The sequence below is a fragment of the Strigops habroptila genome, chromosome 3, assembly GCF_004027225.2.
Source record: "Strigops habroptila isolate Jane chromosome 3, bStrHab1.2.pri, whole genome shotgun sequence".
Lineage (NCBI taxonomy): Eukaryota > Metazoa > Chordata > Aves > Psittaciformes > Psittacidae > Strigops > Strigops habroptila.
In genome coordinates, this window is record NC_044279.2 from 83903785 (window position 1) to 83913124 (window position 9340).

At 44.5% G+C, this 9340-nt stretch overlaps 1 protein-coding gene across 21 annotated transcripts in view; it reads right to left on the bottom strand.

Moving 5' to 3' along the window:
• Positions 1-8110, bottom strand: part of KIAA1109 (KIAA1109 ortholog) — a 115357-nt gene extending 107247 nt beyond the window's left edge. For 17 of the 21 annotated variants that reach the window (XM_030480768.1, XM_030480755.1, XM_030480762.1 and 14 more), the window contains exons 1-2: positions 7993-8100; positions 18-147 (exon numbers count right to left, since the gene is read on the bottom strand). In XM_030480768.1, coding sequence (XP_030336628.1) covers positions 18-114 — 97 coding nt within the window. In that variant the 5' untranslated portion in view covers positions 115-147; positions 7993-8100. Of the gene's footprint in view, positions 1-17; positions 148-267; positions 387-2240; positions 2247-7992 lie in introns of those variants that run through there. The other 4 variants (XM_030480766.1, XM_030480759.1, XM_030480749.1 and 1 more) reach the window with 3 other exon arrangements.
• Between the last annotated feature and the right edge of the window lie 1230 nt (positions 8111-9340).

Sequence of the window (9340 nt, forward strand, 5' to 3'; positions counted from 1 at the left end):
TAATAGCTTGACCTTACCTACTAACAGCCATACAACATTGGAGTCGTGTTCTGTTAGGAAGTCTTCCAACTGCGTGATACTTGGGACAAAACTATCATTTTTCCTTTGATCCATTGCTAAACTGTTTTTGCACCTGCACCTATAGAACTGAAGAAGAACAAAACCAAAACGAAAATGAGTAACAAGTACAGTACAGTTTGGAGAATATTGAGTATGTACCATGTTAAATAACTTCTAACAGTCTGTTGCACACAAATATGAATTTACCTGGTTTATTCATTCAGTAACATCTTTGTGATTCTCAACTACCTTTCTTCTACTCTAGAGCTCCAGAAACACTTCCAATCATGTCTGCTGAAACAAACAGTTTCCAGGCACACGCCTCCCTAAAAGAGATTATAGATCAACAGAATGCCTGAATATGCTCTCTAAATTCAGTACCCTGAATGCCCTGTTCAGCATGTAAAGTAAACAAATTTATAAAATTGTTTTATCATAGCAGTAAGCCAAAAGGTAACTGAACATACAAGTAAAAATGAGTCTGTATTAAGCCTTCTAACATGCAAAAAGGTAGTACAAGACAAAATGAGACTGAACCCCTGCCCAAGGAAAGGCCAAAGCGCACACTTTCAGGAGCTATGGAAAATTCCCGTAACTTCCTAATCCACTTTGTACATTAATTTTTCTGCTTTAGGATGGATTTGCATCATCTCATAAAAAGTGACTACACTGTACAGAGAGCAGAAAACCAGTCCTTCTGTATTGAAACCACCCATAAACCACCTTGCAATTGGGTCATATGAATTAAGTGTGATTAACAGGGAGTAGCTCAACTCAGTAACATCTGTAATTACACAGCAGTATTTTACTTGCATTAGTTTCATTTGAAGTCCTCTCCCTTGGACATTATCTGTCAAGCCTTCTTACAGGAAGATAAGCATTAAATCTGCTCTTTTTTTTCTTGCTGCCCCTCATACACACACACCCTCCTTTTTTTTAAACCCCTTCCAGCTCCTGGCCACCTCCCTTCCTGTCAGTATTCTATCCTCAAAAAAAGAGTAGACCTTATTTCCTTTCTTTATGAAGTCTCCAGTGCTCTCCATCAAGAGCTCTACAACATAAAACTAAGTAATGTCGGTAACACCTTGCTTTTTGAGCAGCATAACATCTTTCGAATAGTCAGTATTTAGAAGTGTTAGCAATAAACCTACCAATTTACCCCTGTAATATCCACACTACCTCTCACTATTATAACATGAGCAAGAAAATATGCAAGAAGTTGGAAAAAACCCCACCTTTAATGCACTTTTTTCTCCCCCTACACTTTAATACAGCACCTTGACCTAAGAGCCTTTGTTTTGAACTAAAATACAAGTACAGTCCCAAGAACAAATCCTAACAAATTGTTCATTACCTCTTCTGCAAGAAGAAATAGGATGGGGAGGAATAAACATGAAAGTAACAAACAGAAAGTAACAAACAACCCCAGACATCCCTTCCAGTAGTGACGATAAAGAAGCTACTAAGTGAGCTCCCCTACAAAGAAGAATAACAGGCATCACACATACACCCTTTAGAAAAGAAGCACTTGTTTTAGAATGGACATTACAATGGCAAATTAAATCACACAATGGCACTGTGATTTGCTTTAAGATATTCACAGTACCTTAATAAAAAAAAAAAAACCACACAAAACCCAGTTGTCGACTTGCATTATGAAGCAAATGATGCCTCTGCCGGCAGCCTCTAAGAGCTTTTAACCCATGAATGACAGGGTAATGCAGAAACCAAAATTGACACTTTCAGCATAAAGGAAGAAAGAACTTGTTTTCTCCCTTTCTTACCAAGAGACAACAGAGTCACTACTTTGTGATCAAGACCACTGTGGAAGTGCTGTCAGTTAGTGAGGACTGCCTAGCACCTTACCAAACATCATCACTACTTAACCCCTCAAGAAAGCAACCTGTAGCTTTTTCTCTAAGAAATTATCATCCAACGTTAAGCGATACTGAGGCACGACATAAAATATCATTATGCTCTAAATAGGACTGTAGCAAGACAACCCAGAGACTGCAAGTCATGGGATCCACATAGTTAGTTACATCAGGACAGTGTTCATCATTTTTTGCCATCACTATCCATAACCACAAATTGGACATCCTTGGAAATTTTCTGGAATACATTCACTATTTGCATGCAAATAAACTCAGGAATCCCCCCCAGTTATCACGTGTTAATACATCATTTTGGAGCTCCACAGCTGATGTTTTAACACCCTGCCGCAGTGATTACTTTTTTAGTTATGGTACTCTTAACCCTTTATCGAGCCACCTGAGGAAACGGATGATGGCAATTGAAGTAACCACCCAGCGACGGGCACCTACACTAGATGTGGGCTCTCAGCGCATGTCTCGGAGGAAGGTGTTTAATCCACCTAGACTATGAAGTGATTTTGGCGATATAAAGCAGTGTAATAGAAAAGGGATGCATGAGAGACTTTAGTATACACTGTCTATAATGCTCTTGTGTATTTATATGGCACGGAGGATGGAGAGGCAGGATCTGGACCATCACTACTGTTAAAAGACGTAGTCTTCTCAGGACAGATATTAGCTACTTTCAATAACCAGCACTTCCTTCTGTTGACAGTCCTGCACCTATAAGCCTTCACCTTCCATGCCCTATATAATCTTGTTTCCATAGATTTAGATCATAGATACCTCCCAGCTGCCTGCACTCATCCACCCTCTGTCACATTTTCTTCCTGTGGGCAAAATTACTCTTCAATCAGACAAAACATTAACTGTTGCACTCTCCAGCAACACTGACCCCTAGCTTGGGGAACCTGAAATTTACAGTCAAACTGCTACTGTATCCTTCTGAAGTAACAGTATACTTTCCAAATCTTAAGGGACAACTTTTGGAAATATGAGATCTAAGTTGATGGGAAATTGAGTCTTGCCAACCCTGCTAGTACAAGAAAAACAGCATCAAAGAGGAAGAGAAACCCAGAACTTGACATTTATGTCTCTGTGTTTATTTATAGTGTTTTCTCAAGGTCTGTGCTGTTTTGTGATGATGAGTCCAATTAACATGCTGGAATATATTCCACAACCATGGCAAGTGTTTTGGTTTAGTTGCCTTCCCCCTTTTATTAAGCACACCTTTATTGTTCAGTATGTCACTCGTGACTCTCATTTACCACGTACCAGGTTAATACATACAAACTATTAGCTATCTCCCGGGAGGAACACAGAAGATGAGGATGATCCGTGTCACTGAAGTGACAGAATCCCAATACTGTATTTGTCTTCACGGCAGTCCTTTAAGGCATTATGTAGTCTTTTTTCTGCCAATGAGATATCAGAAGCAAGGCGAGATAAACGCCAAAACCTTTATTTATGATGCCCAACTGCAATAGTTGGGGCCTGGTTTTCAGGTTGTGCATGTTTAGAGCATTTAGTGTGTTCAAAGCATACAGCAGACTGGCTTGAAGATATGAGAGTTTGATATTGCTGTAGATTTGCTCCTCTTGGTATGACAGGCTTTCTTTGTAGCAGAAACACATACTCAACAGACTTTCAGACAAATGAATTTAATTACTTGTGTCACACATGAATCCAGCTTTCTCAATACTAAAAAAAAAATGCAAGGGATGTTACAATCCTGGTGATGCACTTCATTTACAGCCTGCTTCCAGTATTCCAAACTCAATACAAATATTCTATCCCTAAAAAGCCAAACATTCGAAAGCAGCTGCTTCAAATATTTATAAACACATTACAATCACATCAAACAGGTAAACTAGTTTTAACCTCAACCTGACAAATTAACACTTAACACTGAGAACAAACCTCTGCTTGAACAAAGTCATTAAAAATTTACAAAGAGCATGCATATATGGAAGAGTTGACAGGAAAAAAAAACCCAGAAGCCTGGTCACCAGAGCGCAGTTCCTTGGCAGTGACAGCTGCAGCCTAGGGAGCAACAACCCAGGTATGTCCTTTATCTACAGCTGAGGATGAAGGCAACAAATATTTTATTCGGTGCTCAAGAGAATTAGGATAATGTGGGTCTTGAGTTGCATGAGAAAAGGAAAAATAAACACACGTTTCTTCTTCTGACATCATTTGTAACACTCTCTTCCTATCACACCTTGTAGAAACATCTGAATAAAACTGGTATCCAAAGGTGGGAAGAAACCTAGCATTTCATGTTATTGAGAAGAATCACTTTTATACAGTTATGGATGTTACTAATCCCCTTATTAGTAGTAGAATTCATGGGGGGAATAAACCAGGAGTTTAAATTTGTCAGACATATTCCTCAGATCTTCACAGAAATCAAGCACTTACCAAATATACAGTAATTAATGTTATTAGTGGTTAATTACCATTATGAGGATACTCAACTCCTAACTTCAACAGCAATTATAAGACAGCAGAGTCTCGATTACACCTAACATGACACACAAAACAACTGGAGGTAAATTCCCCTAGTCCAAAATAAATGAGTATAGATAATATGCCTGGATGCTTCACATCTCCAGTGAAGGAGCCATACCCTCAGCAGTTGCTTAGAAAAAAAGAAAGAAATGGCATTTCTGCATCCTACTCACTCCATCACTTTTTTTCAAAGGGTCTCCAGCAGCAGCTGCTAAGAAATCAGAGCTTTAGACAATTAAATTATATTAGAAAGGAGTCTCACAGATGTAAACATGACTCGACTGAATTTTCAGCACCCAGACACCCATTATGCACATTTTGCAAAAGAAAAAGCTGCCAACATTGGCATCTTTCCCAAAACACTCCAGCTCCATCCAAAGACTTCAAAGCCATCCCAGCATAGCTTTGGAAGCTCAGCTATTCTTTAATCAAGAAGCAAGGGAAGGAGGAAAGTAAAAAAGGAAAGTTGTTCTCAAAAAGCACATGTACACAAATAACAAGCTAAGTGGTAGAAACCTGCACAGCAATTCTGCCACCTGACGCGTTGCACTGGCTTCGTACCTGATACCAAACTAAAGAGTAGCAGTTCTTTTTCTAAGGGAAGAACTAAGAGTCAGGCCTGGTTTTGTCCCACTCTGCTAGTGCTGGAAGTAACAATAGCAGTAAACTGTAAACAGACTAAACTACTGCTTTAATTATACTAATGAAATCTTGCCACAATCTCCAGCAGAAACGGCTGAACTAAAAACACAGCACAGAAGAATCGCACCTAGTTAAACCAGTGCAGGGAAAGCATTAGTTAAACATCATTTGCACTGCAGTAGCTTATGTTAGTAAATAATATGTTTACTTAAAAATTAATTAAATCAAAGTGTATTCAGAGGCAGTGTAAGACAGAAGACAAAAATCATTCCTACAGTAGCCTGCCTGATGAGATTTTACCTAATAGAGAAACCAAAACCACCAGAGAACCATCTCCAGTAAAAAGAAAGATAAATATTTAATACCCTTCTAAGAGCAGTGAGAAAAAACAGAATAAAAATCTAGTACCTACTGATTCAGTGTCCAAAACAGCAGAAGGGATATTTTGTTTGTTTATTTATTTATAGTAGCACAGGACATGAGTTTTAATACAGAAGAAATTTAAGACAAGCTCCTGCTATGGCAACCAACATACAGTACTTTTTGCATCATTCTCAACTGCTAGCCTGGGAATGCCTAACTGAACTTAGGATGGCTTTTCCTTTTCTTTTTTGTTTGGGGGTTTGTTTTTTGGTTGTTGTTGTTTTTTGGTTTGGGGGGGGGTGGTTGGTTTTTTTGGTGGGGTTTTTTTTTTTTTAATAAAAACATGTTGTTTAACCTTGCCTCCCAGACTTGTTCAAGGGAGAAGGTTGTTTCTCTGCTTACATTGCCACTTTTTGATGCTGCAGAAGAAAAAAAGGGCAAACCCAAAAAAACCCAAAACAAAAGAAAAACACCACCAAACCCCCCCCCAAAAAAAACACACAACAGAACAAAAAGGCTCATAACAGTAGAAACAAATAAGAACTTTCCTTACGTACACTCTTCCATTTATTAAAAAAAAAAAAAACCAACCCAAAAAACAAAAAACAAACAAAACCCCACCCTTTTGGGGCTGGTCTCAACAACAAGGCAATGACATTTTTCACTTCCCCCTCCCTTTTTGTACTCTGACCTACTCTATTAATTTAAGTCTTCTACACCTTACATACTTCCTCTCAACTTCTCCTCTGATGCATCATCACCACCACAATTTGGGGAAAGGGGGAAATCTGCCATAAATCAAACTAAAAAACAGTTTTGTGGATGGATATACCACCATCCTTAACTGAACTACATGTTGCATCTGTCTCAGCCTGCAGTCAACACAAAGATTTTGGCACAGCAACAAGTGCTACAAGAAGTTATCTAAGAAGAAAAGAAATGCTTAGGAGAAGGCAGTCTATCTCAACACTACAATAAATACCCTGTAAGTCTGCTAACGAAGAGCAGTAAACTCTTGCCTATTTCCCACAGGATAAAATTATGCAAAACGACAATTACCAAAGAGCAGCTGATGCACGTTTCACATGCCAAGGTTTTCTAACAGCATAGCCAAAAGGGGTGAGTTAATTCAGCATGCCACACACAAGGAGAGCTCTCCCTGGAGAAGTCCTGGATGTGCATGTACCTCCACGCAATCAACCTGAGACCATTCACCATGGGCAAAATCTACTCATGCATTAACCTGTTCACGAGCAGGTTAGCTGCGCAAATTCCAGCCATGATTGTAAGTAAGCACCCCTGAACATCCACTGAGAGCCAACTGCCTAATCTGACCTTAAATACTGTTTTACCAACAATTGTTTCAATAGCCTTCGAACACACTTCCACAAACAAGAGGACTACTCCCTCCTACACTCCAGTTTTGATTCTCAGTTGCTAAAATTTCAGGCCAGATTGTTTATCTGCTCATTGCACTTTGCACATGAAAATTGGAAAAAACCCTGCACCACCACTATAAATAAAAGCCAGAAAAGTAGAAGTAACTAAATAACACAACAAAAGCACTCCCATGACAACTGTGGTCTTCTTAACATTAAACCTGATAAAATTATATGTTGCAGTAAGCTACCAACTCTGTCAGTTTTCACAGATTTTGGTGAAAGCTCTGTGTGTCTTAAGATGGGAAACAAATCCAGGCACAGATCAAGACTGGGATACTGGCTGTACACCAAACTTTGTAACACACCTCCACCGTATCAACATGTTACAGTATGTTATACTGACATATTACACCAGATTTTCTTATTGACAATGTGAACTGTAAGCGGATTATCATTTCAGCTTTAACCACATCAAGAAGCAGGTGGACTCTGTGTTAAATCAGCGTGTGGCTGCGTTAAACCCTCCAGGGACGGCAGGCGCCGGTAGAGATCGGCTTCTACCGGCCTGGGAAAGGAAGAGCGAAACTTTCCTTACGGGCCAAACAAAACTGCAAGCGCCTGAACTCCTCTCCTCTGGCCTTACACCCTTTCTGCGCGGCGTTAACCTATAAAAGACATACGCAAAGGGGCAAAAAAATCGGACCCCGTGGACCCGCAGGGGTTTCCCCTCGCACCGCCTCCACGGAGGGCGGACGGGACGGCGGAGGAAGAGGGGGCACGGCGGTCCCAGTGACACAACACCCCGTCGGGCGGAGGAGGCAGCACTGGAAGGCGGGCTCCGGCTGCACGCCACCAGGTACGCCGGAGGCGCGGCGCAGCCCCCCGGCCCCTCCAAGGCCCCGGCGCGCTCCGACTTCCCCCGGGGTGGCTAACTCCTCTCAGCGCCGCTCCGCGCGCGGGCGGCCGGGCGGCTTTTCCCTCACGGAAAAGGCGGCGCGGCCTGACAGGCCCGGGGACAGCAGCGGGGCCGACCCCTCCGCACCAGCCCCCGTCCCGCCCACAGCGACCCCGCACGGAGCCCAGCCTGGTGGGAACAGAGACACGGCCCGGCCCCGCCCCGCCCGCCGCTGGCAACCCCCGCTAGCGCCCCCCGCACTTACGCCATCGCCCTCCGCGGCGGCTTCGCTACGGACCCGGAAGCGGCGACGGCAGCGGCGGCGGACGGGGCCCTCCCGCACCTCACGGCGAAGGCCGGGCCGCCCCGCCCACAGCGCCGCCGGCCCGCAGCGCCGCCGGAGCCAACCGCGAGGCGCCGCCGGCCCGCGGGGCCAATGGGAAGGGCGGTGGCTCCCCGAAGGGGCGGGAAGAAGCGGGACGCGCCGCCAATCGCAAGAGGCGGCGCCGGGTGTGTTTGTGCGCAGGGAGGGCGGGGCGGGCCGAGCCTCTCCCGCCCCTTCCCGGCGGGCGGGGCCGTGGCCGCGCATGCGCAGGCGGTGGCACAGCTGGCGGGGCCCGGCTGCCAGATGTCGGCGGCGGGCCCGGTGTGGTGGGTTGGCCCGACGGTACCTGCCGCGCAGCCCCTAAACTGCAGCCTCTCTGACGGACCCTGCGACAGACGCCGTCGTCCATCACAGCCATGTCTGAAGCGGTCTGTGAGGAGAAGCACTGCCGGCCTTCGCTGCCTCATCCAGCTCCGTCCGGCCTCCTGTCACCCAGCCTGGGCTGTACAGCTCAAGGACTGTGTGCCTGTGAAGCGCTTTTCCTTTTGCGCACAGTTGGATAATTTCTTAACTGGGAGGCACTGAAGTGCTTTGTTTACCAAGGCTCTGGGTATTTCCATGTTCTGGCTGTTTGCTTTTCCGTCTGTTGTTCGTTCCCTCCAAAGCGGGTGCACAGAACTCATCCCCAAAACACAGGCTGATGCAAAGCTAATTGTCAGACAGCTTTGAACGTGTGTGTGGCTGTGGCTTGACTGTCAGATGTAGAAGAACATGGTGAACACATAGATTACTTCAAAATCACCCAGGCGTGCATCCTACAGACTTCAGTAGCATATTAGAGGACACCAAAACGGTAGCTGGGTGTGCGTGCATGTGTGTGTACCTCTTCCCATGAGGTGCTGTCGGGACCAGTGCTGAGATCTGTGCCCTCAATACCCCGAGGCCTCCGAAGGCTGTAGTGTGCTGGATCTCCCAAGGCTCAGCCAGCAGCAGAGCGAGGGGTACCCAGCCTTGGACACGTTGGTTAGAAGGCTGGTTGTATTGCTTTGCACCTGCAAAATAAATCTTTTGGAGAGGAAGCACAGAACCCCTAAGCCAGGATCCTGCTGTCAGTGGCCTGACAGACCTGTCTATGGGCTGTGTGGATTCACTTGAGCCAAAGTGAAACTGAGCCCAGCTGGGCAGAGAGCTTGTGGCTGCTCTCCACAAGCTTCGTGTTCTCACCTCTTGCCCCACGTTGGCTCAAGCAGACCACACAGTTTTCCCTGAAGAGCCAACTTTCAGCCAA